This window comes from Ranitomeya imitator, chromosome 1, assembly GCF_032444005.1.
Source record: "Ranitomeya imitator isolate aRanImi1 chromosome 1, aRanImi1.pri, whole genome shotgun sequence".
In the NCBI taxonomy this organism is placed as follows: Eukaryota; Metazoa; Chordata; class Amphibia; order Anura; family Dendrobatidae; genus Ranitomeya; species Ranitomeya imitator.
In genome coordinates this window covers 695,797,490-695,815,596 of record NC_091282.1, presented here as the reverse complement: position 1 = coordinate 695,815,596, position 18,107 = coordinate 695,797,490, and the positions used below count along the sequence as shown (strand labels likewise).

Here is an 18,107-nt window from a genome sequence, read left to right as displayed (position 1 = left end):
TTACAGTCATGAATATGTGGCTCCACCTCCCATAGGGGTGGAGCCGCATATTCATCACTGTAATAAGCGGCACCACGTGACCGCTCATACAGGAAGAGCTGCGACGCTGAGAGGAAGCATCGGGGGAGCTGGGTAAGTATTTTAATGCCAGCGGGCGGGCGCACAGGGGGAGGGAAGGGGGAGATTACCGGGAACTTTATTTTAACAGAAAAAAAAAATGATTTTTTTTATTCCTTCGCTCCAGCGAACGCAGCTGGGAAGAAGGAATTAATTCTGGATTCAGCACCCAAAGCAGGGGACAGCGCTTACTGTAGCGCTGTATCCTGCACGGTGCGTGTGGTACCCAGTCGGCACTCGGCTGCCGCACTGATGTGCCACGTGAGCACACGGACAACTCCGGTACCGGAATTATCTGGACGTGTGGGACAGGCCTAATCCTGATGGCTCCAGATTGGCCAAGACGGGCCTAGTACACGGAGCTGGTGAACATGCTAATAGACGTCCCCTGGAGGCTTCCAAACCATCCAGATCTTCTCTAAAAAGGCCTCCTCATTCAACAGAGTTCTCAGTCTCGGAGTTGAACAGCATAGCCGTTGAAGCTGCAGTCCTGAGGGAGGCTGGTTTTTCCCATCAAGTCATTCAGACCATGATTAGGGCGAGAAAATCAGCATCCTCGATTATCTTCCACAGATAGTGGAAGGCCTTCCGGTGGTGTGAGGAAAACAATTTTGTTTTTATGTCCTTTTCCATTCCTTCCATCCCTGGTTTTCTACAAACGGGTCTCGATTTGGGTCTATCGCTCAGTACTATTAAAGGGACAGGTTTCCGCTTTTTTCCAATGAAATCTAGCTTCTCATTCGTAAAGACCTTTCTTCAAGGTGTCTCCCACCTGGCACCTTCTTATCCTCCGATAGACCCATGGGATCTTAACCTCGTCCTTCGCGCCCTCCAGCACTCTCCCTTTGAGCCCATTCAAAATATTTTGTTTTCTCTCCTGTCATGGAAAGTTGCCTTCTTAGTCGCCATTACGTCCAACACGAGGGTATCTGAGTTAGCAGCATTATCCTGTTCTCCGTTCCTGATTCTGCATCAGGACAAGGTAGTTCTCAGACCTGCTCCTTCCTTCCCAAGGTGGTCTCTTCATTTCACATCAATGAATATATTGTCCTTTCTTATCTATGTCCCTCTCTAGTCCATCCCCTGGAGAAGTCCCTGCACAAGCTGGATATGGTCAGAGCTATTCGAGCCTACTTTTCAAGGACTGCTTCCTATCGTCAATCCAATTCCCTATTTCTTATCTCTGAAGGTCGTCGTAAGGGGCTCCCTGTGTTTTTAAGTCCACTATTGCCCATTGGATTTATTCAGCAATATTGGAGGCATACCGCGTTCAGGACAATCCGCCTCCTCTGGGAGAGAGGGCTCACTCCGCCTGGGGCCCTGGGGGCTTCCTGGGCTGTTTGTCACCAGGCTTTGGCCTTACAGATTTGCAAGGCCACGACCTGGTCATCCTTGCACAATTTTGAAAGGTTTTACAGGGTTCATACCCATGGGCGGACATACCGCCGGTTCAACCTGTGCAACCGCACCGGGGCCCAGAGCCGGAGGGGGCCCCTGAAGGACCGAGAAAGCAGGGCGGTGAATGACAGCCGGCGGCAGGATTACTGATAACAGGAGAAGCAGGGGGCCCGCTCTACTGCACACGTGATATGACGGTCAAAAGGGGCCCCCTGCCTGACCTCTCCTGTTAGCCGACATTACGCTGCTGTCCGGCTGTCACTGGTGAAGTGTGGTGAGGGGGCAGGGGCGGCAGACGCTGGAAGAGAGGACTGAGGGAGTCACTGAAGAATGATGCAACTCGCTGCTGTGCAGGTACACATTCTTCCCAGTTCCCAGAGCCCCAGTGATCGGCAGGACTGGGATAGTGGATACACGTGAAAATAGGGGGAGGGGAGGAGGAATTACTAGTCCAGGTAGGAGATAGGAGAAGGCCTGGCCCGCCGGGAGTCTGCAGGGATGAGTGCTGACAGTCTAGACAGGCTCCATGTCTCCCCTGCTCATTTCCTGTGTTCTGGGCCTGACCAGCTCCCTGCAACTGCACTCTCTGTAGGTACTGTACATATTCCATGTGATGGATGTTGATCTATCTAGTGTGTGTGTGTGTGTGTGTGTGTGTGTGTGTGTGTGTGTGTGTGTGTGTGTGTGTGTGTGTGTGTATACTGCAGTGTGTATATATATTGCTAGTGTGTGTGTATATATATATAGCTAGTGTGTGTGTGTGTGTGTATACTGCAGTGTGTATATATATTGCTAGTGTGTGTGTATATATATAGCTAGTGTGTGTGTGTGTGTGTGTGTGTGTATACTGCAGTGTGTATGTATATTGCTAGTGTGTGTGTATATATATATAGCTAGTGTGTGTGTGTGTGTGTGTGTGTGTGTATACTGCAGTGTCTATGTATATTGCTAGTGTGTGTGTATATATATAGCTAGTGTGTGTGTGTGTGTGTATACTGCAGTGTGTATATATATTGCTAGTGTGTGTATATATAGCTAGTGTGTGTATATATTGCTGGTGTGTGTGTGTGTGTGTGTATACTGCTGTGTGTATATATATATTGCTAGTGTGTGTGTATATATAGCTAGTGTGTATGTATACTGCTGTGTGTGTATATATAGGGCTAGTATGTGTGTGTATACTGCTGTGTGTGTATATATAGGGCTAGTATGTGTGTGTATACTGCTGTGTGTGTATATATAGGGCTAGTATGTGTGTGTATACTGCTGTGTGTATATATAGGGCTAGTATGTGTGTGTATACTGCTGTGTGTGTATATATAGGGCTAGTATGTGTGTGTATACTGCTGTGTGTGTATACGGCTAGTGTGTATACTGCTGTGTGTGTGTGTATATATATAGGGTTAGTGTGTGTATACTGTTGTGTGTGTATATAGGGCTAGTGTGTATAATGCTGTGTGTGTGTATATATAGGGCTAGTATGTGTGTGTATATATAGGGCTAGTATATGTGTGTATACTGCTGTGTGTGTATACTGCTGTGTGTGTATATATAGGGCTAGTATGTGTATGTATACTGCTGTGTGTGTATATATAGGGCTAGTATGTGTGTGTATACTGCTGTGTGTGTATATATGGGGCTAGTATGTGTGTGTATACTGCTGTGTGTGTATATATAGGGCTAGTATGTGTGTGTATACTGCTGTGTGTGTATATATAGGGCTAGTATGTGTGTGTATACTGCTGTGTGTGTATATATAGGGCTAGTATGTGTGTGTATACTGCTGTGTGTATATATAGGGCTAGTATGTGTGTGTATACTGCTGTGTGTGTATATATAGGGCTAGTATGTGTGTGTATACTGCTGTGTGTGTATACGGCTAGTGTGTATACTGCTGTGTGTGTGTGTATATATATATAGGGTTAGTGTGTGTATACTGTTGTGTGTGTATATAGGGCTAGTGTGTATAATGCTGTGTGTGTGTGTATATATAGGGCTAGTATGTGTGTGTATATATAGGGCTAGTATATGTGTGTATACTGCTGTGTGTGTATACTGCTGTGTGTGTGTATATATAGGGCTAGTATGTGTATGTATACTGCTGTGTGTGTATATATAGGGCTAGTATGTGTGTGTATACTGCTGTGTGTGTATATATGGGGCTAGTATGTGTGTGTATACTGCTGTGTGTGTATATATAGGGCTAGTATGTGTGTGTATACTGCTGTGTGTGTATATATATAGGGCTAGTATGTGTGTGTATACTGCTGTGTATACACATATGTTATTATAGGTATTTTATATACAGTGTACATGCATGAGGGGGGGCCCCAAATGTATTTCCTGCACAGGGGCCCATTGCTGCTTGTGTCCGCCCCTGTTCATACCTATACCTCGTCTGATGCAGGCGTGAGTAGGAATGTGCTGCAGGCGGTGGTAACGCACCGGCAGACATAAGTCTGCTTTCTTTGCATTCTTTCTGTTCCCACCCTTGGGACTACATTTGAACGTCCCATAATTACCTGTGTCCCCCCAATGAAGTGATAAAGAAAGATTTTTGGTACTCAACGTAAAATCTTTCTTAGAGCCTTCATTGGCGGACACAGCACCCTCCGTAATTGTTTGTACTGTTTTTGGGCCTAAACGCCTTTGATTGCTGGGATGGTACATGTGTTAAGTTTTGGTCGATTCTACTACTGCTTTAACATTAACTGAGGTACTTTGTGTCTGTCGGTGGGTGTATACTGCTGAGGAGGAGCCATTTTCCTTTTTTTGCCTAGTGTCAGCCTCCTAGCGACAGCAGCATACACCCATGGAAACCTGTGTCCCCCAATGAAGGCTCCAAGAAAGATTTTACGGCGAGTACCAAAAATCCCTCTTTTTGGGCAGTCCCACAACATATTATTCTTTTTTAGCACTACATTTGTTTATTTAACCCCTTAAGCCCCGAGGGTGGTTTGCACGTTAATGACCGGGCCAATTTTTACAATTCTGACCACTGTCCCTTTATGAGGTTATAACTCTGGAACGCTTCAACGGATCTTGGCGATTCTGACATTGTTTTCTCGTGACATATTGTACTTCATTTTAGTAGTAACATTTATTCGATATAACTTGCGTTTATTTGTGAAAAAAACGGAAATTTGGCGAAAATTTTGAAAATTTCGCAATTTTCCAACTTTAAATTTTTATGCCCTTAAATCACAGAGATATGTCACGCAAAATACTTAATAAGTAACATTTCCCACATGTCTCCTTTACATCAGCACAATTTTGGAACCAAAATTTTTTTTTGTTAGGGAGTTATAAGGGTTCAAAGTTGACCAGCAATTTCTCATTTTTACAACACCATTTTTTTTTAGGGACCACATCTCATTTGATGTCATTTTGAGGGGTCTATATGATAGAAAATACCCAAGTGTGACACCATTCTAAAAACTGCACCCCTCAAGGTGCTCAAAACCACATTCAAGAAGTTTATTAACCCTTCAGGGGTTTCACAGGAATTTTTGGAATGTTTAAATAAAAATGAATATTTAACTTTTTTTCACACAAAATTTATTTCAGCTCCAATTTGTTTTATTTTACCAAGGGTAACAGGATAAAATGGATGCCAAACATTGTTGTACAATCTGTACTGAGTACGCTGATACCCCATATGTGGGGGTAAACCACTGTTTGGGCGCATGGCAGAGCTCGGAAGGGAAGGAGCGCCATTTGACTTTTAAATGCAAAATTGACAGGAATTGAGATGGGACACCATGTTGCGTTTGGAGAGCCACTGATGTGCCTAAACATTGAAACCCCCCACAAGTGACACCATTTTGGAAAGTAGACACCCTAAGGAACTTATCTAGATGTGTGGTGACCACTTTGACCCACCAATTGCTTCACAGAAGTTTATAATGCAGAGCCGTAAAAATAAAAAATCATATTTTTTCACAAAAATAATCTTTTCGCCACCAATTTTTTATTTTCCCAAGGGTAAGAGAAGAAATTAGACCACAAAAGTTGTTGTGCAATTTGTCCTGAGTGCGACGATACCCCATATGTGGGGGTAAACCACTGTTTGGGCGCATGGCAGAGCTCGGAAGGAAAGGAGCGCCATTTGACTTTTCAATGCAAAATTGACTGGAATTGAGATGGGACGCCATGTTGCGTTTGGAGAGCCCCTGATGTGCCTAAACATTGGAACCCCTCACAAGTGACACCATTTTGAAAAGTAGACCCCTTAAGGAACTTATCTAGATGTGTGGTGAGCACTTTGACCCAACAAGTGCTTCACAGAAGTTTATAATGCAGAGCCGTAAAAATAAAAAATCTTATTTTTTCACAAAAATGATCTTTTCGCCCCCAATTTTTTATTTTCCCAAGGGTAAGAGAAGAAATTAGACCACAAAAGTTGTTGTGCAATTTGTCCTGAGTGCGACGATACCCCATATGTGGGGGTAAACCACTTTTTGGGTGCATAGCAGAGCTCGGAAGGGAAGGAGCGCCATTTGACTTTTCAATGCAAAATTGACTGGAATTAAGATGGGACGCCATGTTGGTTTGGAGAGCCCCTGATGTGCCTAAACATTAAAAACCCCCACAAGTGACACCATTTTGGAAACTAGACCCTCTAAGGAACTTATCTAGATGTGTTTTGAGAGCTTTGAACCCCCAAGTGTTTCACTACAGTTTATAACGCAGAGCCGTTAAAATAAATTTTTTTTTTTTTTTCGCAAAAATTTTTTAGCCCCCAGTTTTGTATTTTCACAAGGGTAACATAATAAATTGGACCCCAAAAGTTGTTGTCCAATTTGTCCTGAGTACGCTGATACCCCATATGTGGGGGGGAACCACTGTTTGGGCGCATGGCAGAGCTCGGAAGGGAAGGAGCGCCATTTGGAATGCAGACTTAGATGGATTGGTCTGCAGGAGTCACGTTGCATTTGCAGAGCCCCTGATGTACCCAAACAGTACAAACCCCCCACAAGTGACCCCATATTAGAAACTAGACCTCCCATGGAACTTATCTAGATGTGTTGTGAAAACTTTGAACCCCCAAGTGTTTCACTACAGTTTACAACGCAGAGCCGTGAAAATAAAAATCCTTTTTTTTCCCCACAAAAATGATTTTTAGCCCCCCAAATTTTTATTTTCCCAAGGATAACAAGAGAACTTGGACCCAAAAAGTTGTTGTCCAATTTGTCTCGAGTACGCTGATACCCCATATGTTGGGGTAAACCCCTGTTTGGGCGCACGGGAGAGCTCGGAAGTGAAGGAGCACTGTTTTACTTTTTCAATGCAGAATTGGCTGGAATTGAGATCGGACGCCATGTCGCGTTTGGAGAGCCCCTGATGTGTCTAAACAGTGGAAACCCCCCAATTATAAATGAAACCCTAATCCAAACGCACCACTAACCCTAATCCCAACTGTAACCCTAACCACACACCTAACCCAGACACACCCCTAATTCTAATCCCAACCCTAATCCCAACCGTAAATGTAATCCAAACCCTAACCCTAGCCCCAACCCTAGCCCTAACCCTAACCCTAACCCTAACCGGAAAATGGAAATAAATACATTTTTTTTAATTTTATTATTTTTCCCTAAGGCTAGGTTCACATTGCGTTAGGGAAATCCGTTTAGCACTAGCGGATTGCGCTAACACAATGTCTTTTTAGGTGTCGTGTTTAGTGGTCGCGTTAACGTCCCCGCTCTGGAAGATCGGGGATCGGACCTCAGGCGCGCCGCGGACGCTGCAAGCAGCGTCTGAGGCGCGCCACAAAAGAATGGCACCTTGCTAGCGCGAGCCGAAAATGGCACGCTCTAGCGATGCGCTACACCTGAAAATCACATTGCTGTCAATGGTTGTGCTAACGGACCCGTTGCACGGCGTTAATTGTGACATTTTCGCCGTGCAACGCTGTCCGTTAGCGTTAACCCATTAACGCAATGTGAACCTAGCCTAACTAAGGGGGTGATGAAGGGGGGTTTGATTTACTTTTATAGCGAGTTTTTTAGCGGATTTTTATGATTGGCAGCCGTCACACACTAAAAGACGCTTTTTATAGCAAAAAAGTTTTTGCGTCTCCACATTTTGAGACCTATAATTTTTCCATATTTTGGTCCACAGAGTCATGTGAGGTCTTGTTTTTTGCGGGACGAGTTGACGTTTTTATCGGTTACATTTTCGGACACGTGACAGTTTTTGATCGCTTTTTATTCCGATTTTTTTGTGAGGCAGAATGACCAAAAACCAGCTATTCATGAATTTCTTTTGGGGGAGGCGTTTATACCGTTCCGCGTTTGGTAAAATTGATGAAGCAGTTTTATTCTTCGGGTCAGTACGATTACAGCGACACCTCATTTATATCATTTTTTTTATGTTTTGGCGCTTTTATACGATAAAAGCTATTTTATAGAAAAAATAATTATTTTGGCATCGCTTTATTCAGAGGACTATAACTTTTTTATTTTTTTGGTTATGATGCTATATGGCGGCTCGTTTTTTGCGGGACAAGATGACGTTTTCAGAGGTAACATGGTTATTTATATCCGTCTTTTTGATCGCGTGTTATTCCACTCTTTGTTCAGCGTTATGATAATAAAGCGTTGTTTTTTGGCTCGTTTTTTTTTTTTTTTTCTTACGGTGTTCACTGAAGGGGTTAACTAGTGGGCCAGTTTTATAGGTCGGGTCGTTACGGACGCGGCGATACTAAATATGTGTACTTTTATTGTTTTTTTGTTTTTTTTTTTATGTAAAGAAATGTATTTATGGGAATAATATTTTTTTTTTTCTGCTTTATTTAGGAATTTTTTTTTTATTTTTTTTTTTTTACAAGTGTGGAAATTTTTTTTTTTACTTTTTCACTTTGTCCCAGGGGGGGACATCACAGATCACCGATCTGACAGTGTGCACAGCACTCTATCAGATCGGTGATCTGACATACAGCCGGGCAGGATTAGAGCTGCAGCTGCAGCCTGATCCTGACCCGGAAGTGCTCCCTGCAGGACCCGGATGCAGCCCGGCGGCCATTTTGGATCCGGGGACTGCAGGGAGAAGACGCTCGGTACACGGTGAGCACATCACCGTGTACCGATCGTCTCAGGGAAGCCCGCAGGGAGCCCCCTCCCTGCGCGATGCTTCCCTGCACCGCCGGCACACCGCGATCATCTTTGATCGCGGTGTGCCGGGGGTTAATGTGCCGGGAGCGGTCCGTGACCGCTCCTGGCACATAGTGCCGGATGTCAGCTGCGATAGGCAGCTGACACCCGGCCGCGATCGGCCGCGCTCCCCCCGTGAGCGCGGCCGATCGCATATGACGTACTATCCCGTCCATGGGAATTAAGTCCCAGGTCACCTGGACGGGATAGTACGTCATATGGGATTAAGGGGTTAAAACAATATTATTCACGTCTTGTCACTAAGATTTTTTATATACGGTAACATGTTTTTTCAAGCAAACCCGTGACATGCAATTCCTGACCCCGGGTGACATGTCACAACATGGTCATGTTTTTGTTTTTTTTTGTTTTGTTTTTTTAAATGCTTTGTCCATTTATATCTGCCTAAACAGACTATAATCACCATAGTTTGTTCTGAAGTTATATAGTTTGAAACGCATTGATGAATAAAACTACCGAAAATTGGATTTGCATCCTTCATTTTTGTTTTCCTCCATGGCAGAGCAGAATAACCCTTGTGTTTCTCCATTTCTATACACTTCCTGGGACCCGTACCTTTATTTTGACTTTTAAAATTTTTGAGCATATATGACATTTTGGTCATCATTTATCACATTGTTTTGGGTAGGGCGTTGGGACGACTATTAAAAAAAGCTAAACTCCAGAATCACTTTTTTTTTTTTTTTTGATCTTTGACATTTACTGCATTGGTTACATAATTATTTTATAATGGACTGACCCAACATTTTATATATATATATATATTTTTATTGAGAGCATCATACCTGATCCAATGCACTCGGCTCATGAATTTTGCAGTATGGCCCAGACTTCCAAGCTTCTGTGTCTCCACAATCGCAGAAACCCCCTCCCATTGAAGAGTGCATCTGTAAGGTGATACATTATTACTTAATGACTGCCGAATTCTGTTTATTAACAGAACTGTATAGAATACTACATTGCAGTGACATACCTTGTAACGGTGATTTCTGTGAATGCTATTCTGAAAGCAGTCCATGCAAAGAACACAGGTTGGATCAATAGCACAGTCTCTAAAATAATGATATTAAAAAATAAATAATACTTTTTATATTCCGTTAAAATATATTCGTAGCAAGAAAAAAAATATATTTTGGGATGTATCCAAGTAATTTTACAACATATTAATACATATATGAGGTCTGCCGATACCCAAAATCCATGCCATATGTAAACCAGGTTATACAACTAGAACAAGGTACTGAATAGCCAGGATGAAAAAAAAAAAAAAAATGACAACTTTCTGACATTCTAGAAGTGTGTTTTTCCCCCCCTCCAAAACATTGAACAATCATAAGTAAGAGGTAATGCCCCCTTGGGCTTCTGAACCTAAACTTACCAAGCCAATAACCATATCAAACTCAACTCTACAGCCACTACTCCATGATCACTTTGGAGCTATACTATTGTATGAATAACACAATTTATTGTCCTATGACCAGAAGATAAATGATTGGGTTTGGTGTGGCAGGCAAAAAAAAACATGCCTTGAAGTAGCCATAAACATGGGTGACCTAGGAGTGGTAAAACAAATCCTACCCAGATTAGTTTGTCAGGATATGTGTACAGGTGAATCTCACAAAATTAGAATATCATTAAAAAGTTAATTTATTCCAGTTCCATACAAAAAGTGAATCTCATATTAGATAAGAGTCATTACAAACAGTGATCTATTTCAAGTGTTTATTTCTATTAATGTTGATGATTATGGCTTACAGCCAATGAAAACCCAAAAGTCATTATCTCAGTAAATTAGAATACTTTATAACACCAGCTTTAAAAATGATTTTAAAATCCAAAATGTTGGTCTACTGAAATGTATATTCAGTAAATGCACTCAATACTTGGTCAGGGCTCCTTTTGCATCAATTACTGCATCAGTGCAGCGTGGCATGGAAGCGATTAGCTTGTGGCACTGCTGAGGTGTTATGGAAGCCCAGGTTGCTTTAATAGCAGCCTTCAGCTCGTCTGCATTGTTGGGTCTGGTGTCTCTCCTCTTCATCTTGGCAATATCCAATAGATTCTGTATGGGGTTAAGGTCAGGCGAGTTTGCTGGCCAATACAGACAAGCGCAGAACAAAGGAGGGGGATCATTAGACCAACAGCAGTGGAATGGTGAGGGATTCAACAGGCAAGTAATGCTTTTAAAGTTGCTTTATCCCAATCCATAACACAAAAAATACAAACAACCCTAATATTGGGATTTTTGTGTACTCACCGTAAAATCCTTTTCTCCGAGCTAATCATTGGGGGACACAGACCGTGTATGCTGCTGCCACTAGGAGGCTGACACTAAGAGATACAAAGAAAGTTAGCTCCTTCCCTGCAGTATACACCCTCCTGCTGGCTCTCAGCTAAACAGTTCGGTGAAAAAGCAGTATATATACACACATGTCAAATTATAAAACAAGCACAAGCTAATAGGGTGGGAGCTGTGTCCCCCAATGACTGGCTCGAAGAAAAGGATTTTACGGTGAGTACACAAAAATCCCTATTTCTCCTACGCCTCATTGGGGGACACAGACCGTGGGACGTCCCAAAGCAGTCCCTGGGTGGGGGCAACATCAGATCAGTCCCTGTGTAACCGCTACTTACAAGTGCGACACCGCGGCCTGCAGAGTCCGCCTGCCCAGACTCGCATCTGTGGAAGTGTGGGAATTATAGTGCTTCAAGAATACATGCGGACTGGACGAACTCGCAAGCTTGCAGTCGTGCTGTGCCGACGCCTGGTGCCTAGAATCCAAGAAACCTCAATAGACAGGGAGATATATGTCAGCCTAACACGGAAGGATTCCTGGATGGTGTAACAAACCCACTAAGCTAACATGGCCGATGAAACGGCTAAATCCTTCCTGTAACCGTCATGAAGCAGTCCTCCTACAGTGAGGTAGCTCAAATAAAATGTCCAACCTTCGGAAGGACGCCGTCCTCGAGACGAACCTACTCAGAGCACTCACCACGTCCAGAATATGGGGAACTCATTCTATTAAGTGGACTGGTGCCGAAAGAGATGAGGGAAGAACAATGCCCTCATAACTGTGGGAATACAATACCACCTTGGTAACAAGGAATGGGGATTGCCCGTAGACAACCTTGCCTTGATGGTAATAAGGGAAAAAGGTCTGAAAGAACAGACCGGCTAGCTCCGAAGACTCGTCAGAATGAGGAGATTGCAGTGGAAAAAAAAAAAAAAAGGGCGATGTTCCCTGATAGTAAAGTCTGTCCAGATCAAAAGAAGTCTACTGTAAGACTCCCAGGATCATTAAGGTCCCAAAGATCTAATGGTATGCGATAGGGAAGACCCACATGTGAAGACTCCCTGCAAGGAAGTCTATATTTGCAGTTTTGTTGCAGTAAGACAGAAAAATACTAGTTCAGTAAGCGAGAAAAAACCTGACATGGTCAGTGCGGATCTCCCAGGATCACTGGGGCCCTTCCTGCTTCCGAAAAGATCTCGGAAGTAGTGGAAGAGGGGTGAAGGAAATTGGTACAATGGAAGAACCAGAGCATGCACTACGATGGCTTTTAGACCTGGAGGCCGAACCATGAACGTACATTGGCGTTCAGTCTGGATGCCATCCGACCTACATCTGGAGTGCTCCAGAGAAGACGGATCTGATGGAAGACTTCCGGGTGAAGTTCCCACTCACATGAGGCAGGACCCTGATGGCGTCCCAGAGTTCTAAACCTGAGATGTGTAGTGCCGAGATCACCAAATGATAGATCGTGGCCCAACAGAGAATGTGAGGTACCTCGGCCATGACGCCTGACCGTGTGCACCAGCTAGATGACTGACGTATGGCACAGAAATGGGATTGTCCGATTGAATCGGATGGGGTGACCCACCAGAAGGCAGTGGATCTGCTGTAGAACTAGCTGTACCATTCGGATCCCAAGAACAATGATCAGGAGGAGAGGACTGGCATTGGTAGTCACTAATAACCGGGAGAAAGGGTCTTCCCTGGATGAGGAAGGAGCTCAGAGACTACCCTCTGAAAGCCTGACTGACCTGCAGAAAACGAGAGTAGCGAAGGAAACCACTTCTATTGTCGTCACTAATTTTCCTCAGAACACTCGAATCGAATGGAATGAAGGGATGAGTGAACAAGTGCGCAAGCTCCCTGTTGAAGGGCCACAGCCTTGTCTCAAGGGAGAATCATCAAACTTCTGGAAGATTCCAGGATCATCCTCAAAAAGGATATCTGCTGCGCTGGAAATGAGGAAAAAACTTGTCTTCGTCTAAGTTTAGCTGCCAGCCCAGGAGAGAGAGGGTATCGCAAGAGATATAGACGACTCAGTGACGGGCTGAAGGAGCGGTTAGAAAGTCGACCAGATAGGGCAGGACGAACATGCCTCTAGGGTGTAAGAGGAACATGACAGCCCCATAACCCTTGCGTACACTCTGGGTGCGGTAGCAAGGCCGAAGGACAAGGTCGTGATTTGAAAATGCTGTTTGCGAAAGGGAAAGCAAAGGAATTTTGAAGAGGGAAAAACATAGGAATGTGAAGGTAAGCATCCCGAATGTCGGTGGATGCCAGAAACTCCCCCTTTTTCCGTTGAAGTAATGGCTGAGCAGGGGAACTCCATCCGAAGAAGGGTGACTTTGTCAAGCTTGGTAGAAGTTTGAGGTTCAGGGTCGGTCTTACTTTTCGGCCCCCATTTTGGAACCAAGATCCCTTAGATCTAGACCGTCCTGTCCAACTGACCCATTGCTGGTTGGGTCTATAGGAAATCAAAATAGTTAAGGTCTCTGACCAAGAGACCATTGCTCTAGCAACACATGCGGCGGCTAAGGGAGGGTAGAGCGCTGAACTGGAGGCCGCAAGACGGAACAAACTAGATTTGCTATCTGACAGTCGGTTGTATTTTTAAATTGATGATCCATCGGGTAGGGATACCACTGGAGATTCTACCCGGTTAATATGCCAAGTGGCAGATTGCGTGGCTGCATGCATGCAGGAGGAAAAACTGTCTCTTACTATCGCCGCTTTCTTTTGACTGTGGAGTTAAAATGATGAACCCTTGATCCACCATCCTCTTTACAGGGAAGTGGAAAGGGATTGTCCACCTTCTTGCATCATCTGCTAAATAGTGGAGATGCAGAGGGCGTGTTCGGACGCCAAAAAAAATGAGCCTCTGTACATCCACAGAGTTAAGGTCCCGGGGTGGACAGGGCTGGTTGTCCAGCATTAGGCCTGGCTGTAGAAGTGGATACATGGAGGCGACACTCCATGTGCTCGTCTATTGATGGTTTGGGGAGATTGATGTCCTTTAAAAGGAACAGTCGCCCTTAAGAATCAGACCAAGCATGGCATCTCATGTCTTAGGTGGGAATACGTGGAGGGAACACCCCGCGTGTTTGCATATTGGCTGAAAAAGGATACCGCACTTGCAGAGGTTTCTGTCCAGTGGATCGCTTATCTGGACGCTCCCTGTGAGGGTGAATGGCAGATGCTCTGCAAGGGAGTTTAATCTCCTTTTGAGGGACACTGCATGATCTAGAGTAGAATTGAAGTCCTCGTCAATCTACAGAGATTGGTTAATGATATAAATAGGCGAATCCATCCTTTTCTGAAGTTCTGGAGAGTCCAGAACCAAGGCAATATCCGATCCATATTCAGAGACTTGTTTCAGCAAATCATTGGTGAGGGAGGGATCAGGAAATGAAACTTCCGTTTTCTAGGCGAGTGTACATTTCTAGACGCCTGTAGGTTTCTAGAATACTTGCGGCCACTGCTAGCCTGAAGGAAAGAGACCATCTATACTGGTCCTGCGAGCACTCTGACCCACAGAGGGTTCACAGAGGGATTCAATCTCTTGTCAGAGAATCCATGGGTTGCGGCAGTGACAAAACCCACTCAGGGAACTAGGTACTCTGGGGTAAACTGGGATTGGTGGCGGAGGGCTCCTGAGCTCATTTAGGGTGACCGGCTTCGGACTGGTCATGTGCCCTTAAGACCGGGTAATACTGGTCCTGTGCCTTTAACCTCTTTCTGACATTAGACGTACTATCCCGTCGAGGTGGGGTTGGCCCGTATGCCCACCGACGGGATAGTATGTCAGTGATCGGCCGCGCTCACGGGGGGAGCGCGGCCTATAGTGGCCGGGTGTCAGCTGACTATCGCAGCTGACATCCGGCACTATGTGCCAGGAGCGGTCACGGACCGCTCCTGGCACTTTAACCCCCGAAAAACTGCGATCAAAGATCGCAGTGTTCCGGGGGCATAGGGAAGCATCGCGCAGGGAGGGGACTCCCTTGCGGGCTTCCCTGAGACCCTCGCTACAACACGATGTGCTCACGTTGTACCGAGCATCTCCTCCCTGCAGGCCCCGGATCCAAAATGGCCGCAGGGCTGCATCTGGGTCCTGCAGGGGAGGTGGCTTACCAGCGCCTGCTCAGAGCAGGTGCCGGGAAGCCTCTCTGCAGTGCACGTCAGATCGCTGATCTGACACAGTGCACAGCAAAGTGTCAGATCAGCGATCTTACTGGAACATGATGCCCACCCCCCGGGGCAATGTTAGTGTTAAAAAAAAAAAAATTAAATCCTATTAACCCCTTTACCCCCAAGGGTGGTTTGCATGTTATGGACCGGGCCAATTTTTACAATTCTGACCACTGTCCCTTTATGAGGTTATAACTCTGGAACGCTTCAACGGATCCCAGTGATTCTGACATTGTTTTCTCGTGACATATTGTACTTCATGATAGTGGTAAAATTTCTTTGATATTACCTGCGTTTATTTGTGAAAAAACGGAAATATGGCGAAAATTTTGAAAATTTCGCAATTTTCCAACTTTGAATTTTTATGCAATTAAATCACAGAGATATTTCACACAAAATACTTAATAAGTAACATTTCCCACATGTCTACTTTACATCAGCACAATTTTGGAACCAAAATTTTTTTTTGTTAGGGAGTTATAAGGGTTAAAAGTTGACCAGCAATTTCTCATTTTTACAACACCATTTTATTTTAGGGACCACATCTCATTTGAAGTCATTTTGAGGGGTCTATATGATAGAAAATACCCAAGTGTGACACCATTCTAAAAACTGCACCCCTCAAGGTTCTCAAAACCACATTCAGGAAGTTTATTAACCCTTCAGGTGTTTCACAGGAATTTTTGGAATGTTTAAATAAAAATTAACATTTAACTTTTTTTTCACAAAAAATTTACTTCAGCTCCAATTTGTTTTATTTTACCAAGGGTAACAGGATAAAATGGACCCCAAACCTTGTTGTACAATTTGTCCTGAGTACGCCAATACCCCATAAGTGGAGGTAAACCACTGTTTGGGCGCATGACAGATCTTGGAAGCGAAGGAGCGCCATTTGACTTTTTAATGCAAAATTGACTAGAATTGAGATGGGACGCCATGTTGCGTTTGGAGAGCCCCTGATGTGCCTAAACATTGAAACCCCCCACAAGTGACACCATTTTGGAAAGTAGACCCCCTAAGGAACTTAGAGGTGTGGTGAGCACTTTGACCCACCAAGTGCTTCACAGAAGTTTGTAATGCAGAACCGTAAAAATAAAAAATCATTTTTTTTCACAAAAATTATCTTTTCGCCCCCAATTTTTTATTTTCCCAATGGCAAGAGAAGAAATTGGAACCAAAAAGTTGTTGCACAATTTGTCCTGAGTACGCAGATACCCCATATGTGGGCGTAAACCACTGTTTGGGCGCATGGGAGAGCTCGGAAGGGAAGGAGCGCCGTTTGACCTTTCAATGCAAAATTGACTGGAATTGAGATGGGACGCCATGTTGCGTTTGAAGAGCCACTGATGTGCCTAAACATTGAAACCCCCCACAAGTGACACCATTTTGGAAAGTAGACCCCCTAAGGAACTTATCTAGAGGTGTGGTGAGCACTTTGACCCACCAAGTGCTTCACAGAAGTTTATAATGCAGAGCCGTAAAAATAAAACAAAAATTTTGTCCCACTAAAATTATTTTTTAGTCCCCAGTTTTGTATTTTCCCAAGGGTAACAGGAGAAATTGGACCCCAAAAGTTGTTGTGCAATTTGTCCTGACTGCGCTGATACCCCATATGTTGGGGTAAACTCCTGTTTGGACACACGGGAGAGCTCGGAAGGGAAGGAGCACTGTTTTACTTTTTCAACGCAGAATTGGCTGGAATTGAGATCGGACGCCATGTCGCGTTTGGAGAGCCCCTGATGTGTCTAAACAGTGGAAACCCCCAAATTATAACTGAAACCCTAATCCAAACACACCCCTAACCCTAATTCCAACGGTAACCCTAACCACACCTCTAACCCTGACACACCCCTAACCCTAATCCCAACCGCAAATGTAATCCAAACCCTAACCCTAACTTTAGCCCCAGTCCTAACTGTAGCCTTAACCCTAACTGTAGCCTTAACCCTAGCCCTAGCGGGAAAATGGAAATAAATACATTTTTTTAATTTTTTTTTATTTTTCCCTAACTAAGCGGGTGATGAAGGGGGGGGGTTTGATTTACTTTTATAGCGGGTTTTTTAGCGGATTTTTGTGATTGGCAGCCGTCACACACTGAAAGACGCTTTTTATTGCAAAAAATAATTTTTTGCGTTACCACATTTTGAGAGCTATAATTTTTCCATATTTTGGTCCACAGAATCACGTGAGGTCTTGTTTTTTGCGGGACGAGTTGACGATTTTATTGGTAACATTTTCGGGCACGTGACATTTTTTGATCGCTTTTTATTCCGTTTTTTGTGAGGCAGAATTACCAAAAACCAGCTATTCATGAATTTCTTTTGGGGGAGGCGTTTACCCCGTTCCGCGTTTGGTAAAATTGATAAAGCAGTTTTATTCTTCGGGTCAGTACGATTACAGCGACACCTCATTTATATCATTTTTTTAATGTTTTGGCGCTTTTATACGATAAAAACTATTTTATAGAAAAAAATAATTATTTTTGCATCGCTTTATTCTGAGGACTATAACTTTTTTATTTTTTTGCTGATGATACTGTGTGGCAGCTCGTTTTTTGCGGGACAAGATGACGCTTTCAGCGGTACCATGGTTACTTATATCTGTCTTTATTGTTTAGTGTTATTCCACTTTTTGTTCGGCGGTATGATAAAGCATTGTTTTTTGTCTCTTTTTTTTCTTACGGTGTTTACTGAAGGGGTTAACTAGTGGGACAGTTTTATAGGTCGGGTCGTTACGGACGCGGCGATACTAAATATGTGTACTTTTATTGTTTGTTTTTTTTATTTAGATAAAGAAATGTATTTATGGGAATAATATTTTTTTTTTTTTTTTTTTTTTTATACACACTTGTAAAAAAATGTTTTAACTTTTTTACTTTGTCCCAGGGGGGGACAATACAGATCGGTGATCTGCCAGTTTGCACAGCACTCTGACA

At 43.8% G+C, this 18,107-nt stretch overlaps 1 protein-coding gene across 1 annotated transcript in view; it reads right to left on the bottom strand.

Moving 5' to 3' along the window:
* UBR1 (ubiquitin protein ligase E3 component n-recognin 1) overlaps nucleotides 1-18,107 on the bottom strand; it is a 233,593-nt gene that overhangs the window by 173,704 nt on the left and 41,782 nt on the right. Inside the window, exons 3-4 of the mRNA XM_069730874.1 lie at nucleotides 9,664-9,742; nucleotides 9,476-9,577 (exon numbers count right to left, since the gene is read on the bottom strand). Coding sequence (XP_069586975.1) covers nucleotides 9,476-9,577; nucleotides 9,664-9,742 — 181 coding nt within the window. The remainder of the gene's footprint in view (nucleotides 1-9,475; nucleotides 9,578-9,663; nucleotides 9,743-18,107) is intronic.